Source organism: Camarhynchus parvulus, chromosome 17 (assembly GCF_901933205.1).
Source record: "Camarhynchus parvulus chromosome 17, STF_HiC, whole genome shotgun sequence".
NCBI classification, from domain to species: Eukaryota; Metazoa; Chordata; class Aves; order Passeriformes; family Thraupidae; genus Camarhynchus; species Camarhynchus parvulus.
In genome coordinates, this window is record NC_044587.1 from 5504813 (window position 1) to 5532766 (window position 27954).

At 47.7% G+C, this 27954-nt stretch overlaps 2 protein-coding genes and 1 long non-coding RNA gene across 4 annotated transcripts; 2 read left to right on the plus strand and 1 right to left on the minus strand.

Moving 5' to 3' along the window:
* Positions 1-106: 106 nt before the first annotated feature.
* On the plus strand, positions 107-20517 carry ZER1 (zyg-11 related cell cycle regulator). The gene is made up of 16 exons (XM_030961313.1): positions 107-735; positions 4538-4801; positions 5607-5757; positions 6043-6479; positions 7369-7545; positions 8646-8760; positions 9252-9398; positions 9626-9799; positions 10380-10595; positions 11246-11287; positions 11626-11745; positions 12189-12304; positions 12417-12605; positions 14226-14323; positions 14601-14703; positions 15668-20517. The coding sequence occupies exons 2-16, from the start codon at positions 4644-4646 to the stop codon at positions 15723-15725; spliced, it is 2301 nt and encodes a 766-aa protein (XP_030817173.1). The 5' UTR covers positions 107-735; positions 4538-4643; the 3' UTR covers positions 15726-20517.
* Positions 14570-22633, minus strand: LOC115910834. Of its 2 annotated transcripts, none has more exons than XR_004061218.1 (3): positions 21872-22633; positions 21266-21330; positions 14570-15192 (listed from the first exon to the last, which is right to left on the minus strand). It is a non-coding gene; the product is annotated as an uncharacterized LOC115910834 (long non-coding RNA). The 2 variants fall into 2 exon arrangements; XR_004061219.1 differs by lacking the exon at positions 14570-15192 and adding an exon at positions 15269-15302.
* ZDHHC12 (zinc finger DHHC-type containing 12) lies at positions 22369-27941 on the plus strand. Its single transcript, XM_030961314.1, has 5 exons — positions 22369-22658; positions 22981-23117; positions 24032-24118; positions 25281-25447; positions 25932-27941. The coding sequence occupies exons 1-5, from the start codon at positions 22574-22576 to the stop codon at positions 26239-26241; spliced, it is 786 nt and encodes a 261-aa protein (XP_030817174.1). The 5' UTR covers positions 22369-22573; the 3' UTR covers positions 26242-27941.
* Positions 27942-27954: the final 13 nt, after the last annotated feature.

Below are 27954 nucleotides of genomic sequence, written 5' to 3' on the forward strand. Positions count from 1 at the left end.
ATAGCGCCAAGCCCCGCCCCCGCCCCGTTGCATTCACCGTCCGGTAAGCCCCGCCCCTGTCCGGTAAGCCCCGCCCCCTGTCCGCCTCGGGGCGCTGCCGAAGCCCCGCGGGCCCGGTCTCTGCCCTGTCCTGGCTCCCCGCGCCCCCCGGCCTGCCGGACACGGCGTCTGTCCCTCCCCAGGCACCAAGCGCCAGGAGAGCCCCCGCGGGCTGGAGCAGCCGGTCCCCCAAGCACTGAGGAGACACGCGGGGTGGTCGCGCTGTCCCGGGCACGTTCCGGCCCATGCCAATGGCAACCGTGAGCGGGGCTCGCGGGAATGGCCCCGCTCAGTGAGGAGGCGCGGCGGGACCCTGGCTCTGCGGCGGCGGCAGCCGCGGCCCCTGAGCGAGGGACAGCCCGGGCTGCGCCGACCCGTCCCGGGGAGGCCCTGCCGGGACGCCGCGGCCAAGCTCTGCCCCGCGCGGTGACGTCAGCGCCTCCGCCGCGTGGCGTCACGGTCCTGTGACGTCACTGAACGTCCCCGTCCCCGCCGGGTCCCCGCTGACCGAGCGTTCCGGCCGGGCCGGTGTTTCCGGGGAAGGACTCGCTGGCGCTTCCGGCGCGGGCGGAGGAAGTGACGGCGGGTTTGTTGACAGCGGAGGCTGCGGCGGGGGGAGCGGGCCCGAGCAGGACGCGGACCCCGGCCCGCCCCGGGGAGCCGGGACCAGCCGGGACCAGTCCCCCATGGCGCCAGGTGAGTACCGGTGCCTCCCTCCCCAGCCCGACCCGGGGCAACAGGCCTGCCCGCCCGGGCGGGGGGAGGAACCGCCGCCCCCGGCAGTGCCGGACGGTGCCCCCGGCGCAGTCCCTATCCCCTCCCCGGGACTGCCGGGAGCAGCCGGGCCCCGGCGGGCAGGGCTCCGGCCCGCGGCAGCAGCTCCGGCGCTGCACGGCGAGGTGACCTCTGAGTGCCTCGGGGACGAGGGAGGGCTCGGGTTCGGGGCCAGCGCTGCCCGCGGCGTTCACAGAGACCATCGCGGGCTGATGGAGCCCCAGCGCCCAGAGAGCCGTAACCAGGGACTCCGGGTAGGGTCCTTGGGCAGGTGACCTATGGAACGAAAATCCGTGATGTAATTTAACTCGGTGAGCTGAAGGAACATCTTTACTGCAGGCAGGTAAAGATCAACGCATTCCCCGGCAAGTGAGAGCCATCTCATTTAGGATGTCAGTCTGGCTGCCTGACAAGTTTGGGAGTTGCAGGCTTTGCTGGGATAGAGAATAGTTCCATCTTCTCCTACTTCACTTTCCCTAGTGTCAGAAGGGATGGTGTTTCCCCACAGAGGCAGCAATGACCCATCAATTAATGAAATCACAGTGATTTACAGCTGCAAGATGCCAGCTAAAGTGACAGTGCAGTTTCCCTTCAGAGCATAACCTGTGCCAAACTCTGCATTTACATTACATTTGTAATTCTGAAGTCACTGTAATCAGCTCATGTCAGTGCATATTGTTTGCCCTCTCCTTGGATGAGTCCCTGATGCTGGAACAGTCAGCTTTGCCAATCATTTTTGTAGCAACAGCGTAAACGTTGTGTGGTTGGCGTGGAGCCACGGTGAGTCAGGCTTGGCTTGGCTCCGGGCACTGCCTGGAGAGAGGCTGCGAGAGATGATGGGTCTGAAGTCCAAGGGAGAGGATATTGGCAGTGGCAGCCCCAGGAGAGGTCCCCAGCCTCACGTGCCAGTGCAGCAGGGAATGCTGTAACAGTGCAGATGCAGCCTGGAAAGAAGCAATATTTGCAAAGAGCCTGGGGGGTCCTGGATGCTGGGGAGGGGGTAAGTAGAGCTGCTTGTGCTGCTCCTGGTTTTGGGTCCGTGGATAGCAGGAGGGTGCTGTTACTGCACATGTGTGCCCACAGAAAGGGCTTTTGTGTGCCTGCTCCCGAGGCTCTGAGGAATTCAATTCCTTGGTGCACTAAGATGGAAGCAAACCTGTCAGAGAAATAAATTGGAAAAAATACTGGCAGCTGAAGTTCTGGTCACTTTTCAGTTCTTGAATTTTCAGCATTTTTCATGCATCTGTCTTTAACTCTACCAAAACCCACGTGGCACCAGGAAGCTCATTGCTGGAAAAGCACTGGTGGCACTCACTAGGCAGCTTCATCCTGTGTGAAGAACAGTTAGACAAATGTTAATGATTTTTCAGCCTCACCAGTTCTTTTCTTTTTGTCACACGTGGAGGTTATGACTAGAGACAGTATTGATCAGGGCAGCTATTGGCACTTTTACTTCCCCCTCTGCTGCTAAGGTGTCATGTCTTCAGTCTAAGGAGGGAGAGGCCAGCGTGTGTTGTCTCCTGGGAGAAAAGGTCAGAGCAGCTGCTCAGATATCCGTAATAAATCAGGAGGTTGAAAGCTTTTCTTTGCTCTTATTTCAGTGGGACAGTTGAACCATTCTTGATATTAAACTTCTGCATGGGATTGTGTTGGTAGATCACGGGGAGCTCAGAAGTTGAAGGGCAGCTGATTTCTTCAGGGCTGAGATCAACCAGCTGCATTGTGCTGGTCTCAGCAGAGAGGGAACAGAGGCTTGTCAGAGCCACAGGAAGGCAGTCCTTGCCCTCTGGTGCTCTGAGCTGCTTGGCCAAGTCCCAAGCACTGGCCTTTTCCAGCTGCACGTGACAATAGGTTGTCAATGGGAATTTGTTTTCGAGTTCTCTGGCCGTCTGTAGTAAACAGTGGAAGAACACTGGCTGCAGGGACCTCCTGTCTGATGGCACAGGGGAACTGGTAGGGACAGCAGAACACGCTTCCCAGCTGGTTCAGATCTTCCTGTTGATCTTGCCTTTCTGGAAAGATTCTCTCCAGCAAGCTTCAGGCAAAATCTGCGAGAGGGACTTGTTCTGGAGGTGAGGCCAATTCATCTCCAAAGCAGACACAGGACAGCTTCCTCCCACCTGCATTCCCTTAGCCAGGACCTCCCAGCCAGGGAGACAATACTGTGCACTCAGTATTGTCAGGCACATTTCAGCCTTGACTTCTCATCTTAGTTAACTCCAAAGGTGAGAACTGTGGATTGTGAAGCTCCTCCTTTATCAAAGTTGAAAACTCTCCATTTTCATTGATTGGACCTCGTGCACCTCAATGGAGCTATTGTGGCACTATTGAGAAGCCTCAGTTTTATGTTCTTGTGACCCCCTGTCAGCACTTAGTGACCAAAAGAGCAAGTTCCACCCTTAACACCATGATTGGAGAGAGTTTAAAGTATAATTTTCATGATTGCTGAAGTTTTGGGGTTTTTTTGCCTCAGCATTACCTTTTAGAGTGATTAAGCTGAGGAATGGGAGTTAAACTCTTCTGTCTTGTACTGATACCACAGAAATGAAGGAAAGAGAGCAGCAGAGGCTTTAGAGGAGCGGAGAGCTGGTGACACACAAGTGTCCTGCTATTTGCAGCTGCAGGATAAAGATCAGAAACAGAATATGGTTCAGGACATTTTGCAACAACTTCTCCAGCAATGGCTTCTCAGCTGTGGTGCAGAGAATACAACTACCTCCACAGCATCAGTGTTCTCAGGGCTAGCGGGGACAGACTTTTGATAAGACATAGGTTTAATATCAAAAATAAACATTTCAATGCAATTTTTTGTATCTGTGGAAATATTTAGAAAATTTTAGGTTTGCTTATAATGGGATTTGATCCTTTGAAAGTGAAATGTCACTGTTGGTCTTCAAGCTAGCTTCTCTGAGAAGTCCCTTGGGGCCCCACTGAGCAAGTCTTGATACCAGAGCAGCCAGATCATTTCAAATCAGAAAACAGGAATAGCTTCCCCCAGTTGTCTGCCTCACCCATCCTTTATCCTGTTCTAAAAATGAAGAAGGGCAAAAGCACTTTGCCTTTTTCCAGTTTAGTCGCTCTTTGTGACAGATTTGGGGTGGTGAGGGTGAGCTGGATGTAGAGGTGTCCAGCACAGTCACAATCCTTGCCTTTGCACTCAGGGGGATCCCAGACCAGTCTGTGTTTCCCTCTGGCTTCTGATCCACTTCACCCACTAGTTCAAGGATTTGCATGAAGTTTCTGGCTTGGCACTACAGAGAAACTATGACCTTAAAAATGAAACTTGACTTGGAATGTTGGCAAAGAGAATGACAGGCAGGAGATAGGGGCCACAGATCCCACCAGTGCCTTACAAAGGATTATGCTGACAGTAAATGTTCTGCTGGTTTATCCAACCCACCCTGAAGGAAACCAAGCAACATGGCTTCTACCACTTCCCTTTCTGAGGGTCTTTGTCAGCCAGATAACCCTGCAATGAGGAAACATTTTGCTGTGTAGTCTGATTTCCAAACACATCACACAAACTCATTCTCACAGTGTCCCCTTGGAGTGGGAATATCAAAGAATTAAGGGCACACTGCCAGAGGGGTCAAACTGCTGCAGGTCCTTTTGAGGTCAGCCAGTGATGATCTGTAAATACAACATCCTGCTGCTGTGACAGCTTTGTGGGACACTTGCAGTTGTGCCTTTCTCAATGCATCTTTTTCCCCTTCTCTGCTTATAGCTATCCTGATGGCCCCATAAATTCATCCCAGGACTTCATTTGAGGGAAGGATCTCCTGCATCAAACGCTTCCTTCTGCTCTTCCCTTTCCCATAATTTCCCTCAAGATGGCATCTGACAGTCCTGAGTCTCTGATGACCTTGTGCACTGATTACTGCCTTCGCAACCTGGAGGGGACTCTCTGCTACCTCCTGGACAACGAAACGCTGCGGCTCCATCCCGACATCTTCCTGCCAAGCGAGATCTGTGACAAGCTTGTCAATGAGTACGTTTCAGGCCTGGTTTGGGAGGGAGCTGGGAGCTCAGAGAAGGGGAGCATACAGTTCTCCAGTTGATCATATTGGCAAATAAGGGTTTGCACGAACTTCAGAAGGAAGTGTTCCCTTTTGTACTGCTATCGTTCTAATTTCTGTGGTAGTCACCCTTTCTAAGTTAGTCAGAGCTCAATGTGATGCTGTAAAAAGGGAAATGAAAAGAGTAAACCCAGAGTGAAACAGTCACTGCTTCTTCCTAGAATGTCAGTGAGCAGCAAAGAAGCTTTCCCATTTCCTATCACTGAAGCGTTACAACACTCCGTCCAAGCAGAGAAATAAGAGTCCAAAGTGATAACAGATGTTAAGTTTTAAGGCTGCTGCTCCCATAGTTTTATAAAGCAACTTGTTTCCAGGATTTATGTAATTTGGCTGTTACAGTCTCTCTTGGCTGAACTTGTGCTCACAAAGTCTGGCAGAGAATTCTGGCCAGCTAATTTTCTGAAAAATGGTGGGGGGGGAAATCAAATTACTACATTTAAACAGCTAGGGAAAAATGCCTGGAGTCTGTGCCTGCCAGAATCCAGTTTGCTCACACACACTGAGTCCTGCACAAATCTTTGCCCAAGATTTTCCTAGGGATTCTTGGTTCTGTGCCAGAAGAGATGGGTGAGCTGCTTTGCCCCAAAGGCTGGTCTGGGTGATGCTGGGAGGGGGTGGGTTGGTGTGTGCTCACAACTGTCACACTTCTTTGTCACCAGTGCAGGTTCCAGAGCTGTGGCTGAGCCTGTGCTGTGCTAACACCATTGCCCCACACAGGTACGTGGAGCTGGTGAAGACAGACAGCATCTTTGAACCCCATGAAAGCTTCTTCACCCTCTTCTCAGACCCAAGGAGCACCAGGCTAGCTCGGATCCACCTGCGGGAGCACATTGTGCAGGACCAGGACCTGGAGGCCATCAGGAAGCAGGTGGGGCTGCACAGCTGCCACATCACATAGCAGCATTGCTGCACAGGCACTGGATTTCCAGACACCCAGAGGTTCCCAAGGCTCCATCCTTTGCCGTCCAAGTCTTCTTTGGACTAACCTCAGCTTCTCCCTTCTCACCTCCCAAAGCCAGTGTTGGGAATGGCATAGGACACTGGTCAAATTGGGTGATGCATGGTTTCAGGCTGTCCCACTGGGAGATGTGGAGCAAACAGGGTGGGCACTTTATCTGTGAAATATCTCTAACCTTGAATTCCCTTTTTTCAGGATCTGATTGAGCTCTACCTGACTAACTGTGAGAAGCTGACAGCCAAGAGCCTGCAAACCTTGGTGAGCTTCAGCCACACACTGATCTCCCTGAGCCTCTTTGGCTGCAGCAATATCTTCTATGAGGAAGAGAACCCCGGGGGCTGTGAGGATGACTGCCTGGTGAACCCCACTCGCCAGGTCTTGGTCAAGGACTTCACTTTTGAGGGCTTCAGCCGCCTGCGCATCCTGAACCTGGGCCGGCTGATCGAGGGGGTGAACGTGGAGACGCTGCTGCGGCCCCTGGCCTCCCTCGCAGCTCTCGACCTTTCTGGGATCCAGCTCAATGATGTGGCATTCCTGACCCAGTGGAAGGACAGTCTGGTTTCCTTAGTGCTTTACAACATGGACCTTTCAGAGGAGCACATCCAAGTGATTGCACAGCTTCGCAAGCTCAGGTCAGCAGATCTGTTCTTCCTTCTTTATTCTTCTCAGGTCTTTCAGGAATGGTCTTCTTGCCTGCTGTCAGAGAGGCACTCACTGCTGGGTTCAGCTTATAAACCTTCCTGTGAACAGACTCACTGATTGTACTCATCACTGTACATATCTGACATGTGTAAAGCCAGCCTGAATTTTGCTGGTAAGAAGACACCACTTAGCAGAAACTTCCCATCGGAAAAACAAAAAAACAACTTATATGTGACCCCATCACCCCCACTTGGTGTGCAAGAGGTAAAAGACACCTTTCTGAGTGGGATGTTTGCTCCAGTCTTCAGTACGAGCCGGCAAAATCTCTCTGTCCTGTAAGGAACCCCACCTGCACAAAATGCTGGTCAGTTTGTCTCACCACCCCCTTAGCAGCAAGATTTCCTCAAAGGTTAAGCATTTAAATACCTGAAAGAAATCAGGATAATGTAATAGCCTGGGGTGGAAAAATTATAAGATGGGGGAAGCAGACAAAAACCTGTGCAACTTAATTTGTGGGATGAGACAAGATATGTTTCTGGGGATGCACAGATCTTCTGGTGCATCTAAATCTCCAGGTAGAAATGCTCAGGTGGCTGCTGTGATGGAGGTTGGAAAAGGCAGTTTCTGAGCCTGGAGCAATTTCCTTTGTGATGTGTGGCTAGATGATTCACTGTGGTCCATTCCAAGTAGCCCTCTACCAAATACCTATGTGCTTTGGTTAGACACAGGGCCAGCTGCTGCTGCCAGAACCTACAGAACCACATTCCTGTATCTTGGGAAGGAAATAATGATAAATAATAATCACACTTGGCTCTGGTAGGGAGGCAGAAGCCCCAGCTAATGCTTCCCAGGCTGTGAGATTCTCTCTATCACTTGCAGGCACCTGGATATCTCCCGAGACCATCTGTCCAGTTACTACAAGTTCAAGCTGACCCGGCGGGTTCTAAACTTGTTTGTGGAGAACCTGGTGAACCTCACTTCACTCGACATCTCAGGGCACACCATGCTGGAGAACTGCACTATCCCCAGCATGGAGGAGAAGATGGGCCAGACAAGGTAAGGGAACAGCAGTTCCTGAGGCCTGCTTGGATGGATAGATCAGTCAAAAATGAATTAAGAACAGTTGCCTCTTCTGAGTTCTCAAATTCTGTAGGTCTTATCAGTACTAAAAAGCAGGATACAACTCTTGCCAGGTTCCCCTGACAGTAGAGACTGGTGTGAGAATCAGCTGTGATTGCTGTGTGCAACACATGTAAGGACTTGTAAGAGTAATAAAGAATTCATCCCATCTGCCTGCCATGCATATCTGAAGTATTTCAGTTCTTTTCCCCACACACATTCTCCCAGGGATCTTCTGCTGGATTTTTTTCTGAAAACACTCCAAAGCCCTTTACACATTTCCTACACAGAATACTCTTACTCTTGTGGAAATCCAGGCTCTTCTGACAGAACATTTATACACTGAGTCAATATACATCAGCACTCATAGGAGGGCTGTGTGTTTTAGGACCTTGGATTCTAAAGGCCCGTTTCAGATTTGACCTGAATACTGGGCAGATCAACCCTTGGAAACCCTGGTGCCCCTCAGCAGAGGCATACCTAGAGCTCTGGTTTTCCACATCAGCCAAGAGCTCTGCCCTTCTATTAAGCACTTGCTGAACAGAATCAAAAAAGTGAGACAGTACTGGCTCCTTTTCAGCAGAGCTGGTGAAAATGCACTGGCCCTTGGTCAATAAGGAACATGGCAGCCAAAACAGTGTTCTTGCATGCTCACAGAAGCAGACTTAGCATGTCTATCACATTACAAATACATTGGATGAATGAAATCCACAGCCTTTTAAGAGGAAATTTTCACCCCAACTAATGAATTTCCAGGACAGATTTTACCTGGGAAATCTGCATCCTGTCTGCAGTAATTCTTACTGCTGGTTCAGTATGAACATCCATTCAGCATGTTCACCTTTCACTCAGGATCACCTTTCACTCAGGATGAGTATTTAGAGTTATGTTCATAAGCATCTGCCTCATATAAAATGAAGTGTAGCTTTGAAGCAGTACAGTCAGAGTAAATGGAGGGCTGGCAGCCATCTCTGTGGCAGGAGACACCTGAAGAAACATGGTACCAACATGAGCAATCTGTTGTGTTTTCACCCCAGCATTGAGCCAGCAAAGAGCAGCATTGCTCCCTTCCGGGGTCTGAAACGACCGCTGCAGTTCTTGGGCCTCTTTGAAACATCCCTCTGCCGCCTGACCCATATCCCAGCCTACAAGGTAAGGAGGCTGCAGGAATATTGGCAGTAGGAACTTGTTAGAAGTTGAAAGAACATGAGAACCCTAGCTGCCAGTAGGGTGGAGTTCTGTGGGTCTTAGGTGTGACAGCTGAGCTCTGACCTTTCAATAACTACTTCATAATGCAAAAAAACTGCCAGAAAGCAAGACCTGTACCCCACATAGTTTTTATAAGGATTGAAAAACATTGGAGAAAAGCATGGAGAAATCATCCTTCCTGGAGGATGTCTATGACTACAGAAAAGGATTTAAGACAGTAGGAGTCCTACTTTTGAATAGCATCCTCCTGCCCCAAAGGTGCCCTTTCTCATCCCTCTGGACTGAAAAGTGACTCAACCTCTGTCTCATCCTGGGCTGAATCTACTCTCAGGGCAGAGGGGAGGTACACCCTTTGACCTTTCAGAGTTTCCTTCTTGTGTTGGTTTTCCTCCTTCACAATTTCTTCCCTGACTCTTCTTGCTCTTCCATGCCAGGTGAGTGGAGACAAGAACGAAGAGCAAGTCCTGAATGCCATCGAGGCTTACACCGAGCACCGGCCGGAAATCACCTCCCGGGCCATCAACCTGCTTTTCGACATTGCCCGCATCGAGCGCTGCAGCCAGCTGCTGAGAGCCCTCCAGGTAAGCCTTGGCCTCACCCTGCCAAAGGGAATTTTGCATTCCCAGTCTTTTTTTCCACCCAGGCCATTCCAGAGGAAGTTCCAGTAGCGCGGTGGAACTGGGTACCTTCATTTCCTAAGCGTGTTCCTGCAATGCCTGGGTCACGCTTTCCTTGCGGGCTTCTAACAATCACTCCAAGAATCAGCAGCAAGTCTGTGGCACTGAGGCTCTGCGTTGCTTCTCTGCAGCTGGTGATCACAGCCCTCAAGTGCCACAAGGATGACAAAAACATCCAGGTGACGGGCAGCGCCGCACTGTTCTACCTGACCAACTCCGAGTACCGCATGGAGCAGAGCGTGAAGCTGCGGCGCCAGGTCATCCAGGTGGTGCTCAATGGCATGGAGTCCTACCAGGAGGTCACAGTAAGAGCACCCCAGGCACCTTTGGTTCCCACAGTCCTCTCTCCCTGTATCAGTTCTTCAGCCTGGTGTCAGCATTTGGGTTTCCTCTGCCTGCAGGGAGTTAAACAAGGCAGAGAAGTTACTGCCTGCCCAGGTCTGCTCCTGGTCTCCGCTCAGTGGTGGGGATTACGTGCAGGGTGCTCCTTTTTATACATGAACAGTGGTCAAAGCATGTGTGTGACACACAGATACCCAGCACTGACTGTGGGGTGAAATTGTTGTGGGTAAAGGGCATGTTGAGTCAACAGAAAGAAACATCTCAAGTCTCTGTGCTGGAAGTCAGCTGTGTAGAGAGCCAATAGGCAGTGAGGAACTGGCTTGGAAAGCAATAGGCCCTGAATAATTGGGTGGTCTTGTGAGACTGGAGTGGCAGTCATGGAGCATGGCTAAAGCACAGCACAAGATCAGAAGGTAACAGAAATCTCAGCAGTTGTAGTCAGGCAAGAAGATGCTTTCAGTACCAAGCAGCAAGGAAACATGAGATGGTGGGGTCTGTGCTTTTGTAGCCACTTGGCCCAGTGTTTACTTCCTTTTGCCCCAGGTGCAGCGGAACTGCTGCCTGACACTGTGTAACTTCAGCATTCCCGAGGAGCTGGAGTTCCAGTACCGCCGAGTGAACGAGCTGCTGCTCAACATTCTCAACCAGAGCCGGCAGGACGAGTCCATCCAGCGCATCGCTGTGCACCTCTGCAACGCCCTGGTCTGCCAGGTGGACAACGACCACAAAGAAGCTGTGGGCAAGATGGGGTTTGTCATGGTTGGTATGGTCCCAAGGTGTCTACTTATCCCTAACCCAGGCCGGACAATTCCCTTACAGCTGCCCATCAAATGCCTCCAGCCATGATCCATCCTCACAATATCACAGAAGGGAACCAGTGTCCCAGCAATGCTGACCTCTCCTGGAACCCACCCCTTTATCTGCTTAGAAGCACTGGAGGTTATGATCTCAGAGACAGGCTGGTGTGAGGGCAGGAAGGCACTGTAACCTAACACCTGACCTCACCACATTATTATTTCTAGATCTGGGACCACCTTGTGACTGTCTCCTTCTGCTTCTCCCCAAGTTTGCATCAATTTCCCAAATCAACCCCTATCCCCCACTTTTTCCAAGAACTGCAAAGGCTGTTGCTTTGGTGCAGTTATGGCACATCCCAGACCTTGTCGTACAGCTCAAAACTGACTCACCTGCAAACTCAACAGCTCAGGGACTGTGGCATATTTCAGCTCTGTGAATACTTACAGCTTGGAACTTGACCCAATCCCACTGGTTTAGATAAAGATATATCAAGTAGGTTCTCTGCAAATGATGAAAATTGGCCATAACTGCTGTGATACTGCAGGGCTGGTTAAGTTTTAGGTCTGTGATTTTTGAACTGTTTCTCACTCTTCCCCTTTCTTTCCCCACAGACAATGCTAAAGTTGATTCAGAAGAAGTTGGCTGATAAAACAGTGAGTGTTTCTCAAAGAAAAACATATACATAGAGTATTTTCTCTTCAGTCCGACTTAGGCATGGAAATCAGCCCAGACTGCCAGCTCAGCTTCTCTAACAAACATAAGACATCTCAGCTGATGCTGCAGAATTTCTTGTTCCAGGGTGAGGGCAGGGGAATGTGACAGGGAGGCAAAAATATTAAACAAAAAACCCACTTACTGACAAGTTGAAAGTGAACAACAAGGTTTTCTTACCTCTGAAGTCATCTAGGGTGATGCCAGAGAGGAAGCAGGTGATTGGTTTGCACCAGGCTCCTGCATTAGCAAAGCTCTGATTCTGTCCTTTTCCCTGTAGTGTGATCAGGTGATGGAGTTCTCCTGGAGTGCCCTCTGGAACATCACTGATGAGACCCCAGATAACTGTGAGATGTTCCTTAACTACAGTGGCATGAAACTGTTCTTGGAGTGCTTGAAAGTAAGTGTCTGATTGTCTCTGGAGAGATGCTGACAGGAGCAGTGGAGATGCAGGTGCCTGGGCAAGATCCCTGGCTCTGCTCCTCTCCAAGCATTACTTCCTACACTTCACAAACAAGAAAGAAAAAGCTTGTGTAAGTTCTTCTTTCTCACATCATTCCACCCAGCCAGTAGAACAGAGAAACTGATAGTGAACACATCTTCCCCTTTGCCCATCTTTGCTCAGCCTCCTCAAGCAGAGCAGCAGTGAACAGTGGGCCTGGTTTTGATCCTCCCTTTTCACACATACCTTCAGCACCATTTGGCACCTGCCAAGGGGCCATTGCTGACTACCCAAAAATATTGAGCTTTTCTAGATGTGCTGTACAGCCTTTTCCCAGGGTTGCTTGTTCTCAGCATCACCAGAGTCCTACCTGTGTATAATCCTGTTCCTTGCCTGGCCAGGAGTTCCCAGAGAAACAGGAGCTGCACCGTAACATGTTGGGCCTCCTGGGCAACGTGGCAGAAGTGAAGGAGCTCCGCCCACAGCTCATGACCTCCCAGTTCATCAGTGTGTTCAGGTGAGTGCCTGGCTGGTGACCAGCTGGGCTCTGATCTCTTCTCCTGAATCACCTGGAGACTTGTGAATCTTTACTGCATCAGCAGCTCTAAGTGACTCTTTTCTGTTGGCAGCAACCTGCTGGAGAGCAAAGCTGATGGGATTGAGGTATCATATAATGCCTGTGGAGTGCTCTCCCATATCATGTTTGATGGTTTAGAGGCCTGGGCGATCAGTGAGCCTCACAGAGAAGAGGTTGTGAAGAGAATGTGGGCAGCCATCCAGAGCTGGGATATCAACTCCAGGAGAAATATCAATTACAGGTGAGAAATGGAAAAGATTGGCCCACTCACAAGGGAGCCAGAATTGTCACAGGAAGGAAACACCAACAGAGAGAAAGGAAGAGAGAGAGCCTAGCAGGGAGGCTTGTTCAGAGTGAAGGAGAAACATCTTCAGGGACATATTTAGCGAGGGTTTTACATCTTCCTTTGAAACATGTTAAATAAAATGCTGAAATTAGACACCTTACCTGGCAATTCCTATGGGAGAAGTTTGGCAGCCCAGCAGAATTTCTCCTGCAAGTTTCTGCTGAAATTGAGTAGTGTCCTGGTTTAGAGCAAATTTGGGAGAGAGTCCCCAAAGGAGCTCTGGTAGGAAAGTAAATTCAATTGGCTCCTTTCCCCCAACTGGTCCAGGAGAAAATACCTCCTTGGAGAAAAGTGGAAAAAACCTGTTTATTAAACAATAGAACCTAAACAATATTAAACAATAAAACCCCTTGCCGCTCTAAAAGAGATGACAAACTGAGAAACCCCCCATCCCCGGGTTGCAGCCTGGCTCACTCAGTCTCGGATCAGTCCCTCTGGTGCTGGAATTGTCGCAGGCCAGGCCCGGCCCGGTGGCCACAGGTGTGAGCTGCCGGTGCTCCCCTGGCTGTTCAGTCTAGAGCAGGTTCCAAGGGGTCCAAAGGAAAAAAACACAGTCCAGGGAACTTCTTTGCCTCAGCCAGCTAAAACTAACTAAAAGCAAAGGAGAGCCCTGTCCTGCTGTCTGTTCATCCACAGACAACACAGTCCAGGAGAGGAATGTGTAGGGGTGAGAGCAGTGTCTGAAAAAAACTGTGTGCTTCTTCCCTCCCCCCTCCACTCTCTGCAACAAGTCTTAAAGGTGCAAAACTTATTATTCAGCATAAACAAATGAGACGATTTGGGGATAAAAGCATCATATAGTCAACCCAGGACAAGTAGTCCAGGAAAACCATAGTCTGTCTGGGACTGCCTAAGCATTTTCCTCTGATACTGCTGTCCTTTGCAATCTGTCCTTTTAAGTCTGTTTGCTTCCCAAAACCACATGCTTTCACTCTTCTCTGGGGCATATTTAGACAGAGGTACCAGAAATCCCTTCAAAGGTTAATACAACTGCTGGAATCCTCTAAACCCCTTCCTGTAAGAGGTTATCAAGTACTCAGAATTCCCTTAGTGCTTGGCAGGGATCCAGAACTGGCATTCCAGTGCCTGTTTACAGTATAGACAGTAAAGTATCATTGGCAGAAGAAACAGAGGAACCCTTGCACATGTGCAGCCAGCTTTGCCTGGGTATATTTTGGCTTTGTCTCTCCTCAAACTGATCAGTGCTGCTGGATTTCAACTCTTGTGAGGAAATGCCTAATGGAGATGGAAATCAGTACCTGGGCTCAGTTGCCTTCATTGCAGCTATTTCTCTGAGCAGTGTGTCTGTGCTGAAGTGGTGGAGCCTGTAATCCTGCCAGCACTGCCCTGGGACACTGACTTAGCCTTGGTGCCAGAATCTTTGAAATGCCAATGGATTTACTGCTGTGGTATCTATGAGCAGATCCCTTGCTGTATTGTATTGCTGTCAGTGGCAGAGGTGTTGAAAGAAGCAGCTCTTGGATTTTTAACAACTTCTGTAATATTTCTGTGCAGGTCATTTGAACCAATCCTTCGACTTCTTCCACAAGGGATCTCCCCAGTCAGCCAGCACTGGGCCACCTGGGCACTCTATAACCTGGTCTCTGTCTACCGTAAGTTCTCTTTTTGAAATCATATTCCCTGCGCTGTAGAAGTTGAGGGGGTGAACCTGAGGCTGTCAGCAGAAAAGGTCTTGCAAGATAAACTATGTAGGTAGAGAAAATTTTTGAATGATGCAGGAATGTCCAGGCAGCACAACCAAATAAAGCTAATTAGACTTGGTGTGTAGGAAATTCCTTCACTCTTTTGATCCTTCTCCTTCCCCTCCTGCCACCCTTTGTACACTGATGTGAGGGTTCACAAGGACCTGATTTATTCTTTTCTCTGCAGCTGACAAGTACTGCCCACTGCTGATCAAAGAAGGTGGGATTCCTCTCCTGAAGGACATGATTAAAATGGCCTCAGCACGACAAGAGACCAAGGAAATGGCCCGGTAGGACACCAGTGCACATTGCAAACTCTCAATTTAGCCTTAGTTTAGTTTTTAATTCTTCCACTAAAGTGAGGCTACCAAAGCAAGGCCTGTAGTGATGTGTACGAGAGGTATGAATTGAAGAGAGGAGAAGCAGAGGAAAAAGAGGATGAAAACAATACTAGAGATGTTTATAGGTGGGCAGTGCACAGAGATCATTACCAGGCAGCTGGGTTGTAGATTGGCTTGTTGAGCAAGGGAGCCACATGGCTATTTGCAGTTCTTAGGCCAGTAGTCTCCAGTTATCACTTTTCCCTCTACTTGGGTAGGCTGCCTGCCTTCAGAATCATACTGGCCTGTCACTGAACTGCCAACTGCACAGTTACAATGAGAGCATTTTGCAGAAGGTAGAGTCCATCACCCTTGCGATGCCACCTTTCTTTGGAGTCATCCTTTGAGGGTTGTAAGAGCCAGCTGATCATTGGCAAAGTGAGAGCTGTAATTTCATACCTGCAGGATGAATAGAAGAGAGAGGTAGAGATGTGGGAATACATACCTGGTGAGTGGGCAGCAGGTATTCCCACAGCTGAGGGTTCCTAAATTCTGGAGGGCACTGGAGCCTGCAGAAGACAGTCACAGTTACACACAGTGTGTGGGATGGGACAGGTGACAGCACAGTGAAGGACAAACATTTGTATTAATGTAATCCTGGTGGGATTTAAAGGCATCTGAGGTTTTGGGTGTGGGGGTAATGAATGAATGGTCACAACTGGATCTGGATATGCACTACCATAACTTGACATTCCAAACTGGGAGGTGCTTTTGTGGAGTTTGCTGGTTTTGACACAGTTTGTGTCTCAGATACAAACAGGACACTGTTAACACAGAAATCAACTCTGGGACAGTTCTTACCTTACTGTCCCACAGCTGAGGTGCATTTAGCTTTAAAGTAAACCCTCTCTCCTTGTCCTTGTTTTATCCATAGGAAAGTTATAGAGCACTGCAGTAACTTTAAGGAGGAGAACATGGACACGTCCAGATAGAGGCAATCACCCAATGCCTCTTGCCAGCACTGTATCCAGCTTCTCTCTAACTCACTGTACATAGGGAGGACTCTTTCTTACCAACTCGCCCGTTGGAAGGAAACTTTATGTGTGTGTGTGAGACCCTCAGTAGATGAAGGTGAATAGGGGAGGGGGGAGGGACTTTTGCACAACAAAATGCTTTCCTTAACTTAGTGGACTTTTTTGTTATGAAGTTTCAGGTTGAAGTTCTGTGTGTATGATTTCTGTATAAAAAGAAAACAAAAAACAAAGACAATTACATTATGTATCTTTTAACCATTTATTTTAGACCACACAGAGAGCCTCAAATGACCATGAGCTTGAAGACCTAGTTGTGTGATCACTAGTGTGACGTTTATTTCCCACTTTTTAGAAAATTCCCTTTTGCTGTACTGCATGAGGTCCTGTGATGTCTGCAAGAACACCAGTCCTGAATCAGCATTGGCTGCTCAGTGGGGCAGGGATGAGTTATTTATTTGATTAGAGAGGTTGGGGGACACAATACCAGAGAGATAAACCAAAAGAACTTTTTAAAAAAGAAGTTTTAGTGAGACTTAGAAATGGAGAAACTAGAGAAGACCTTTCAAGCTAATTCACTCCCTTAAGGGCTTTTTAATAGAAGACTCACATTAATGGAAGCATTGCTAATTCTATGTGGGTCATTTGGAAGTAAGACTTCCCCAATAAAGTCAAGAGGTCTGTTTTGTCCCCATTGGCAGTACAGTGGGATCTGCCAGCCCACCCAGCCTCAGAAGGTCAGGGATGATCAGTAGAACCAGTTATACCTTCTTGGCTCAAAGGGAGCCTGTGCAACAAGGCACAAGGTTTGTTCACAAAGGGCTACACATCTTCATTCCAGTCCTTCACCACCTTTTTCAGTAGTGTTCTGTTTTGTAGGGAAGGGCTACAAAGACAGAGTATTTCCCTCTGCATACTATACTCTGCTAGGCCCTGGTCCTGAGCAGCTGTACCCCCTCATGCAAGTCCCAGGAGGAGACTGGAGCTGTTCTGCCCTTCCTTAGTCTGTCATCACAAGCTGTGCTCAGTAGCATCATAATCTCCCTCCCCAGGAAGCTCACTGCAGCACAACTGCTGGAATTGGAGGTGGGGAGTCTCCAGGCACCCTCTGAAGGGCAATAGCACCTTTTGTTCCACCCCAGCATCTTCCCCCTATTCTCAGAAGCAGAAGGCCCTATTGCTGTTGACTCCCAGAAGCACTTACCAGTGCAGTCCCAGTCCCATCAGCAGCATTACTCCAGTCTGTGTGACACTGGTGAGAGGAGAGTCCCACTGAGCTGGTCTTCCCCTGTGACACTCCAGACCAATAATGACTCAGAAGGCCGTGGTTTGCCTCACAGCCAGGCACTCAACAGCACAGTTGTCTATGTCACAGCCCACTGCTCATCACAGTTCTTTGACAAATCTTGCCTTAGAAGGGACTCAGAAAAGATGTTGTGCCTGGTAAAAGGAAGATGAGCCCATGGCCATGCAGGCTGGGACATTTCAGGCCTCACAGCACAGTAACTCGCTGCTCTCTTCCCTTGTACACTTTGCTCTCAGATTTGAGTCGCTGCTATGAGGCTCTGCTAATGCTCAGAGTTCATATTGTCCTTGTGAGCACGTTAGAGATGGATCCTTGATCCACAAACTGACACTTTAACTGACAGAACACAACTGCCTGGAGAGGTTTACTTTTACTGCCAATACGGTGTTATTCAATGTATTTTTTTTTTCTTTTTAACCATGCGTCAATTTGTTTTGGTATTGTGAGATCTGTACTTTTTTCTTTTAAGTATTTTTCAAACTTATATATATTTTTGTGTCACTTTTAAATTGTTTTCATAAGATTGCAAAACTTGACAAATTATACTTTTTTGCAGTCATTTGAAATGTATTTTTCTCTTCTTCCTGTTTCCCAAGAATTTGTGTCCCTATGAGCTTATTTCAAGATCTGTTTGCTGTGTAACATTTGCTAATCTTCCTTCTAGATGCAAAACTAAGAGGGGCTGCAAATACAGCCTTGGTTGTTAGGGGAGTCAGGCTTTGCTCTTTAAATCCCCATTTAGAGCTGCTGTCCTTGGGAAGTTGTTTCACATGGCAGTACCACCCACCACATCTATTCCCTTTCCAATGCCCATGTAGTGAAAGCTCCTGTCACTGAAATCTTGAACCAACTGACAAAAAGCACTCAAGATTCTGACCATGTTGGCAAGGTGGGAGAAAAGCAGAAGGGGGCAGATGACAGATGTGAGGTATCAGAAAGCCTTGTCCCCAGAAAGCAGCTGCCACACTGGGGAGACAGTGGAGCTGGGGAACTCCCATCTGAGCTGGAGCAGATCCCAGCCTCTCACTGCAATCCAAGCCCAGGAGTTGGGCTCTACTCTGAGACTTTGGCACAACTACATCAAGGCTAATGACAACCAATGGCTTGGTTTTATCTGAGACCTTGAGACCCCAAAAGTTTGGGTTTTCCAAACCAGTGCTTCCACAAGTTGAGCAGTTTCTGGAGTCTCACCTGCTGCATCCCAAACTAACAAGATCCACACTGCATCAAAGCTGTTTCACACTGCAGAGGTAACCTCTGTTCTCACTGCTCACAGACCCTCAGCAAGCTGTACCTCAGCCCAAACCAGGATAAAAAGATTTGAATTTCCCAGCAATAAGGAGATGAATGGAAGCAGGCCAGGCTGACAGAAAAGCTCAGCTTGCTGAAATCTGTCACCATTCCCAGGTGAAAGAGGGAACTCTTAACTGGGCAATCGCAGAAAGCCTCACGTAAGATTTTGAGTCAGGCCACCAGCAAGGTAAATGCCTAAGGCAGCACATGAAAAAGAATAACAGCCCTGTTAGAGTAACATGAGCTTTGCCTATAAGCTTCAGTGTCTTGAAGATTTTGTAAGCTGAAAAATAACATTTTCCCTTCAGTAAGGATCAAAGAGTTAAAAGTATCCTTTGAGCACCAGAGCACAATCCAACAGTTCCAGTAATTGAAAGTCTGAAACCAGTCGGGGCCTCAGTTTCCCTAACTGAAACAACAGGCATAATGCATGACCTGAAAACTGGTTTTGGTGGCAAGGATTTAACTGGTGCCATAGATCCAGAGCTGGGGACAGAACAGGAGTTGCCTGCAGACATCACATCAATGTTCTGCAAAGGAAGGGAGGGCAAAGTGGCAGATTTTTTATGAAGGTTTAATGTAAAAAGGGAAGTTAGATACCCTGAAATGCTTAACTGCTCCAAGGATGCCTCTCAGGCCTTCCAGCTTTGCTGGATCAAAGGAACAAGCCAAGAAACTTCAGCTCCACACAAAATCATACAGCCAGTGACCAACCCTGCTCAGAAAACAGAATGGGGTTCTATTTTTGAAATTAAAATCCAGCTGTAGAGAAGTTCACAGCATGTAAGGATATTGCAGAGGGGCTCCTTGTGCTCAGTAGCTGTTGGCCCACTCAGACTCTTCTTGTTTTCACTACTACATTTCCTTTAATATTCCAAAGCTTGGCAAGCAGAGCACGAACACAACTCAGTAGCTCCCTGCAGAGACTGTGCCAACAAAGGAACCCTCTACCTGAACTGTGTGTGGTTTCCTTCCTGGCTGGAGGCTGCCCTGTCCTCCAGTGGCCCTTGTCAGTGAGCCAGCAGTGCCAGGTGTCCATGTTCTCTGGAGCAGATAAGAGCAAATTGGTGAACAACTTCCCACCAGTGCTTCCATTTTACAAAATCTGTGGGAGGAATTGCTCATAAGGATTGGCATCTACTTGGATGATGTTTAACACCCAGAAGCACCAGACTTTCTCATCTAGACCAAGCCAAGAAAGTTTAGCACTGATATTTGTGGCAATCAGAACACTGGAGATAATTCATCTGCACCATGGCTGCTGTTTCCCTGCACCTTCCTACTGAAATTATCCTCTTCAGCACTGAATCCTACCCAGCTTGTCACCTTGGCTGGGCTTCTGCTGCTGTCACTCTGGTCTCTGCAAAAGATGAGTGGGAAGAAAAGTCTTGGAGCTGTGAGTCAATTCCCTCCCATTACCTGAAGAAGGCAATTAATTACCAGCAGGGCAAGAGCTAGAGGGCAGTGCAGTCAGGCACTACCCATAGAAAAGACATTTCCTTGAGACTGTTTAGGGAGGAGTCTGCCACAACTCAGGTGTTAGAGGACAGCTTGTGCTGGAAAAAGAGAATTAAAAGTGGGGAAACAGCTGGTCTCCACGACAACCATGTATGTGGATGAAGCACAGAGGGCAATAGTCATCAGGAATAAATGAAAAGCAACATAAGGGCTGAAGGAGAAGAGAGCACTTAAGGAATGAGGGAGATACTCTGCTGAACTGAAACACTTCTCCTTTAGCAGACTGTTTTGATTTCATGTAATTGTCACTGATCCTCTCTGTAACTCTTTCCTTGTTTTAAAAAAAAGTTTTTAAGCTAATTAAATATGTATTTCCTTGTTTTGCAATGAAAATACCCTCAGTTATAATGAGCAAGCATCTCCTTTTACTCTGTCCATGGACCTGCCTGATGCTGAGGCTTGGTTCAAATGTTTGTACCTGGTGAAACTGAGCAAAAAAATCAAAATGCACAACTGTTGCTTCCTTACAATTCTGAATGAATTAACTTTTCTGTTGTATCCGTTGGATACCCGCTGTGTATTAAACCTAGTGCTCAAGAGTGTCTTCTTCCTTTGTTCTATGAATGTGGTTTATTTAGGTACATTATTGGTCCATTGGCTGTCATATATTTAATTAAAAATGAAAGGAACTGCCACGTGTTGATGATGCTGTTCAGTGCCTTTGCCTTTCATCACTCCAAAAGACACAATACTGCTTGTCAACAGAAGAAAGCAGTGGAGGACGAGAGCATTGTTAGGAAATTGTGTGAGAGGAGAAAAAAATCAGGGCAATGTTTGAGTGTCCAGATTGCTCTGAACTCTGTGATCTATCTGCAGTTCACACTCCACAGCCTGGGCTTTGTAAGGGGCAGGATCTGAGCAATTAAGAAAAGCCAATCTGCTTTAAGGCCAGCCTGACTTTCTTCATAAGACCCTGGTCCTGGAAGGGCTCAGTGCCAGTTAATTCAGTGGTCACTGTAAAGGAGCAAGGTGAAAGGATGGGAGGAGCATTTGTATGAAACTGAACTGCTGAAAACATGCTATGCTGTAAGAGCCCAGAGAGATACCTTAGCTTGCCAGCAGCATGGCTGGGATGCCATAGGGAACCAAGATTCTCCTCAGAAACTTTCTAGTAGAGACTTTCTGTAACTGAGCCTAATTTCAACCAGTCACTGAGGCTGAAACCCTTGAGACAAGAGATAAGCCCTGATCTCTGCAAGACAGGTTTCAAAGCTGAAGGAGAAGATAAAAAGTATAACATGCACACAATTATTTTAATCGCAAAGAGAATGAGAATATATTCCTTAGGACAGATTATTCTAGAACATCAAAATTACTACTCAATTTGCTTTCATTAAGCTTTAAAATTTACACCTCTCTGTGAAGAAGGAAAGACACTACCCACCTTTTTCTGAGCACCAGTACAGCCTGAGGTGTCTGAGGGAAGAGAGCCATAGGCTTTGCATTTACCTAGAATATAAAAAAAAAAAAAAAGAAAAAAAAAAGAGTTTGAATGATTGCTGGAAATTTAGTTGACAATTTTTGTTAACATTTCAACCCAGCTGTCTCAGGTAAACCATTTAAGTGACCCACACAACTAGGTGCTTTCCTGGCACCAGCACTGACTCATGAAGAGACTAAAATAATCAATTTGTGGGCAAACAATACCAAGGAATCCACTACCAGGTGCTGGAGGGTAAACTTATAAAGAATATGATATTTCTTTCGAAATTTGTATTGGGAAAGAAGGTAACAAAAGCAGCAAGGTATAGCTATGTTAAAACGGAAAGGAATTAGAAAGCACTGATTTTGGAACTTTTACAGATCTGTGATAACATTCATCTCCCTTAGACACTTAAAGTGTAAATATATATGTGCTATAGTCACCTTGGTGAGTTTTTTTTTTTTTGTTAGCAAGAGACAAAAATCAAAGGTGCAATTCAAGGTGCATCTCAGGTGCAATTCAATTGCTTTTATGTGTCTGTGTCAGCTGAGAAGAATCTGTACACACCTGCAGCCCTCGGGGGTGTTCAGTGACCCCACCCTGCCAGGAGCCTCTTGACTGCAGCCATCTCAACCAGATCCAATCCCTCCTCGAGTTATGTCAGACGTTCTCCAGGCTCTGTTTTGTAATGGGGTCGTGTGGCTGCTTCCAGCAAAGCACAGCCTCTCCGCGCTTCTTCCCGGGGGCTGGAAACCAACATATGGAATAACCACGTTAGCAAGGGCAGGATTAAGGCAGAGCAGCACCTTGGGCATCACCTTGAGGAGCCTTTGAACGGCACCTGCTGCCCGAACCTTCCCCAGCTCCATGCACCCAGCAGCGCCTCCCCGGTGTAACGGAGGTTCTGAACAGTTTGCCCAGCCCTGCGCCCCAGAGCCCGGGCTGAGGGCGGGAGGACACGCGGGAAGGGCTCAGGGAAAACATTCCTCGAGGAAAAGCCCCGCAGGGCCGGGTCAACAACGCCGGGGCGGTGTGGAGGACGAAAGGAGCCAGGGACCCGGCTCACGGTGTCTGCCGAGTCCGAGCCACCAGAACCCAGGCCCGCTCTGGGAGTGGAACGAGCCCAACAGCCCAGCGGAGCCTCCCCCGCAGGGCTGGGCCGCCCTGGCCCCGCCTCGGGGCGCTGCCCGTGTCCCGTCCGGCCCTGCCCGCGCTGTCCGGAGGCCTTCCGGGCTGGCGGAGCCCCGGAGCCGGTGAAGCCGGGGGGCCATGGGCCCCGGCGGGCGCTGGGTGCGGGCGGCACACACGGCCCTCAGCGCGGCCCTGGCGCTCGGGCTCCTCCTGCACCGCACGGGTGAGGCGGGGCCCGCCCGAGCTGTGGGGAGGGGGCGGCCGGGGCCGGGCCGGGGCCGCTCCGCCCCCGGAGGCAGGCGGAGGACGGGAGTGGATCACGGCTGCGCCGTGCAGCCCCCGTGGGACACGGGCGATCAGTGCCCGACCGCGGCCGGGGGGTGCCCCGAGAGCGGGGGGATCTGGGAGCCCCTTCTCAGCGTCTCCGGCTGGTCTCTCCCCATTTCCTCTTCTTAGATTCGGGACCCCTTTGTTGAGGCTAGAGAGAAAATCCAGGACGCTTCACAAGGAGCTGCTGCTCTCTGTCTTTTATGGGTACCTTTCAGATCTGCAAAAGCAAGAGGAGCGCGGGGAGCTGCTTCAGCCGCTGATCTTCGTTTTGCTGGTTTTATGCTCGATCCTGCTGTACTTCAAGGTGTCTCTCATGGATCCGGGTTTTGTTAAGCCTGAAGAGGAAGTGAAGGTAGATCCCTTCATGAATAGAACAAAGTGGAGTAGCTGTAAAGTCTATAGGCTTTTCTACTTTTTCCACTCTGGTAGATAAGAACAATGTGAAAGAGTTTCTGTTGTGCTGGCATGAAGGACACATGCACAGACCATTAGAGATGAGGACAGACAGTCTCACACTGGTATTTGGTAACAGCAATAGGGTTTACAGGCTTTTAATGTGCCTTTCACGCCACACTTCCCTTGTACGTAACTGTGCCATCTGAACTCAAGTCCTCTCCTAGAGCAGAGGCTGCAGTGCTCTGTGGAATGTATATATGACCTATTTTACAATAACCACTGCTAAGTGGTACAAGTGCAAAAAAAGCCCCAAATTGAAGGGCAGGCTTGGCAGACAGTGCTCTCTGCAGTTCTGTTTATTGAACTCTTTATGGATTTGTTGCCCTCTCAGAGGACACATCCACAAACAAGTTACAGTGAAATAAATGGCGATGCAAAGTTTCAGTAACTGCTAGTCTGCTCAAGGTTCGCTGCCTTATAGACTGTAGGACAAAAGCATTATCAATCTTAGTCATCCATCATTAACGTCAGTGTTGGCTGTGAATGACTAATTAGCACTGCTCATACCAAAAAGACACTGTTGTGTTTAGAAGTGAAGTCTAACCTTGTTTTTGTCCCAGACTGTATCTTGTCCACAGTTATTTCTGCCTCTCTACAAACATTCTTTGGAGGGTTACAGTAACATGTTCTCTCTCACTGTACCCTAACTGTCTGCAGATGCTGTAGGTATTCTAATGAATTATTTTGTCCTAATGATAGAGATAACAAACACTGTGTAACTGTTAAGTAAAAATATGCAGCATGACAGCTCAGTCAGACAGGAGCCCAAGAACACTCCTACATCCCTTCCTTTCTCTTTTTTTTTTGTAGGAAGGTGAAGATAAAGGACAAGGTGTGGTGATCCTTCAGCTTCCAGGTGACATTAAGCTGCGGCGCTGTGGTTACTGCCTGGTGAAGGTGGGCATCCAGAACATGCTGGAAGAGGAAGGGATGAGTGATTTGAAAGCTGATATTGTTCTTCAGCTGCTGTTGGTGGTCTTTAATTGCTGCTCAGAGGAGGCTGGGCAGAATGTGTAACTACACAAGTAGTAGTGATGGAGTTTTCCAAGGCTGAAACAAGTCCCTGCTGGCTTATAGAAACAATAATTTTTTTCTGCCATGAGAAAATTGTATTCCACATTCTTACTGCCATGCCAGCCAGACCTTGCAGTACTGTCAAAAAAGTTGTTTTGAAAATACCTTGATAGTCAGAAAGGCAGCTGAGTGTAACTTGTGGGAACTGCTCATTGTTGTGAACTTGTTCAGGGCCTTAAAACAACAAAACATTAGCCTAAATGGTAAAAGACAGCATGAAGGAGAAATTACAGCAATAAAATTAGCTCTTAAAACAGTTTGCCTAAGCCTAAAAAGGCTCATTTTCAGAATGATCCTTATCAGTTTAATGAAATTAAGCACTACCCCAGCTCCCATAAATGCCCGAAGAGTATCAACCAGGAGGAATGAGCTTATTGCAAGAAGAAAAGCTGGCAAAGCATTTATACACTGCAGGGGACAAATCCTAGAAAGCACTACTTCTCTCAGCCAGGTCTTTCACCTTCTCTGTGCCTGCTAATTGAGCTGTTTTCTGTGCAAGTGTCTTGTACTCACATGGAGGCACTTCTCTGTACATCCCCAAAAAGTATCACATCCCTGCCCACTCTATTTGATAGTAGTGGTTCTAGTATTTCACCTCAATACTCTGGCTCATGCTTTCCTGACTACACTGATTGCCTTTGTCTCCCTCCTTGGCACACTGGACTTCCTGTAATAGGTGGATAATAAAGAAAATGTGTAGATAGGAGGAGTGTGGGAGAATCACTTAATTGGAATGCCACCCATTTGGGTCTTGACCAGGAGAATCACAATCCCTTTGATTTGTCTTAGCAATGACCAGGAGAATCACAATCCCTGTGATTCGTCTTAGCAATGTTGATGTGCTCTTGTCTCACAAGCAAGTGTTTTAGGGACAATATTGTGGGGAAAGACAGATTTGCATGATGTTCTCTTCTACCAAATGGGAGTGGGACAGCCATGAACTATAGCCAGTGAGTTTTTTTCTTTTCCTGGTTGTGTTTTGCAGCAACCCATGCGAGCCAAGCACTGCCAGCAGTGCCAGCACTGTGTGCGGCGCTACGACCATCACTGTCCCTGGCTTGAGAACTGTGTAGGAGAAAGGAATCACCCCCTGTTCATAGTTTACCTGAGTGTGCAGCTTGTGGTTCTGCTGTGGGGAGGCCATGTTGCTTGGTAAGGCTGGGAGATGGCTTTTGGACCTCTGAGATTGCTGGAAGTTGTAGTGCTCCTTGGGCTGGCATAGAACATAGACTGGCTCTGGATCTTCACCCTCTTTTGCATCCTGGAGCTCCCTAATCTTGAGCAGTCTCTGGTAATTTAGGTTTCATTGTTCATTTTGCTTCGGTCCCTGTAACACAATCTTTGTTTACACATTCAAGTGCTGGAAACTCCAACAGGGTTCCAGCTGTTCAGGAGAGGAGTTAACCCAGGGTGATTGTGTCTCACAGCTGTCAGGGAAACAGAATCTTCTAAATTTAGCTTCCAATCCCTGTGGTGCAGTCTCTCAGGACTTCATAGTATATTAACTCTCTGTAGTCAAGGATGATTAGCAGCTCATTAGTTATGAATCAAACTTAAATGTGCCATCAGGTTTGCTTACTTTATGAAACTAGTTCTGCTTCTTTAACTACAGATTTATTTCTGTTTGAATTGAAAGGTCAGGCCTCTACTTTGAACAATCCCGGGAGTGGCTTCAGCACAACATTTTCCTCCTCGTGTCCTTCCTCCTGATACTCATATTCACCATTGTGGTCCTGCTGCTGCTTGTTTCCCACCTGTACCTGATCTCATGCAACACCACGACCTGGGAGTTCATGTCCCACCACCGCATCTCCTACCTGCGGCACTCCCAGCTGGAGAACCCCTTTGACCAAGGGATAATCCTCAATCTCTGGAGATTCTTCTGTTCACGCCACCTCACTGCATGGGAGAACATCTATTTTCACAAGAGCAGTGAGCCTGTCTAGTCCCAGTGTGCCAACACCCCTGGCAGGCTGCTGGGTAAAACTTTGCTAATGCAATGGCTGCTGTTTCCTTGCACTGAACTTCAACACATCATGGACTATGCAACCTGCTCCACAACCTGTTCATCTGCAAATTACATTTCAAGGATAGTCAGGGTTATTTTTTTATATATAAACAACACTGTTAAAGGCAAAGAATACAGCTCTGAGAAGGCCAAAGCCAGCAGAGCTGATTTCCAGACTTAGCAAGGTATCTCTCTAAATTTATTTCCTTTTGTTAAGTGCATCCACGTCTCTCCAGAAGAAATGCAAGATTAGTGACTATTCATGTTCTCTTCTCCAAGGTCTCCCTTGCCTTTTGCTGCTAGGGAACAGCAGCAATTACAGATAAAACCAGCCAGGATCAGTGTAATTCCTGTGGCCTTTTTTCAGCCAAGTTCTGACTGTGAGAACTGCAGTGCCTTTTGGCAGTAGCATCAGGCATGTAAGGGAAATATTTGAGTAAATATTTAGAGAGCCAAAAGCAAATTTTATTTTGTCCACATGCCTCAACTTAATGCTTTCCATGAAGACTTTAGGCTTAATACTGTTAATGTGCATAAGAAAGAGCTGTAAGACATCCAAATAATCTTATGAGATAATTAATCTGTATTTTGTGATGCCCTGAGCAGCTTCCTCACAGCTTTTTAAGTTGATGATGCTGCTAACAATTCACTGTTTTGAATCAAGTCAGTGAAGAATGATACCATCACTTTCCTTTGGACAGAAAAGTAATCCTTGGCTACTGAGTTATTTCTGCAGATAACATTGTGCTCAGGCTTTTGCTGTAGGGAGAGAAGCAGGAGCAGAGGTGGGTACCTCATGCCTAACTAAAGTAACACTGTTGGTAAAACTACTACTACCTCAACTCACTAGTGACATTTTAATAAAATAATATAATTTCAATGGAAGAGAAAAGCTGCTAGGTCCTGAGATGAGAAATGCTGACAGCTTTCAGGACAACAGCAAGAGGTTCTGTTTTCCATTGAAATAAAAGGTCATACTTCAGATTTCCATGGGGAACGAAAAGGAAGTTTGGGATGACTGATCTTAGCTTTAAAACAAAAAAGGCTGTGGTGTGAAACTTAGTCTTGACCCTTTTCTGTTAAAACAAAAACAAACAAAACAAGAAAAACCACCACAACAAAATGTTAGCTAAAAGTGTCTTGTGCCTTAATTGTCTTGGCTCAGGAATTAACACCAACTCAGAAGCACTCAGGGTTTAAAGTTGATGAACACTCATGAAAAAATAGTGTAGTTACTAACACAGCACGACAGTCCAAAAGCAATTTAAATGCAGCAAAAGATCCCTTTTTTGACCAGCTCCAGAGTTTGTAATCTCTGCAGAGTCTGCTTTGTTCAGGGTAGAAGCTTTATCAGAGGGATATCAGAATGCTAAGGATTGTTTTTGTAAAGAAGCGTACACCATTCAGAAGTATTCTGCAGGTTGCTTGTGTTGCTGTGGTACCTGCTGAAGTGTGGATCATATGTCACACTGCAATTCCTGGTTCTTCAGGTATCAGTCAAGTGAAAGTTTATCAGCAGGTACAACAGCTCAAAGGAGTTTTGCTCTATCTGGTATTTCTTTAAAATACACCTGGGTGTTAATTTACCTTTTTTTTTACTCAACCATAAATTATAAAATAAAAGATGAAATATGCATTTTGAAATTGTCTA

Coding starts and splice junctions, on each gene's coding strand:
- ZER1 (XM_030961313.1), top strand. CDS start 4,644: ATGGCATCTGACAGTCCTGAGTCTCTGATGACCTTGTGCACTGATTAC. Junction 11,288..11,625: donor AGAAGTTGGCTGATAAAACA/GTGAGTGTTTCT, acceptor TTTTCCCTGTAG/TGTGATCAGGTGATGGAGTT. Junction 14,324..14,600: donor TAACCTGGTCTCTGTCTACC/GTAAGTTCTCTT, acceptor TTTTCTCTGCAG/CTGACAAGTACTGCCCACTG.
- ZDHHC12 (XM_030961314.1), top strand. CDS start 22,574: ATGGGCCCCGGCGGGCGCTGGGTGCGGGCGGCACACACGGCCCTCAGC. Junction 23,118..24,031: donor AGCCTGAAGAGGAAGTGAAG/GTAGATCCCTTC, acceptor TTTTTTTTGTAG/GAAGGTGAAGATAAAGGACA. Junction 25,448..25,931: donor TGGGGAGGCCATGTTGCTTG/GTAAGGCTGGGA, acceptor TTGAATTGAAAG/GTCAGGCCTCTACTTTGAAC.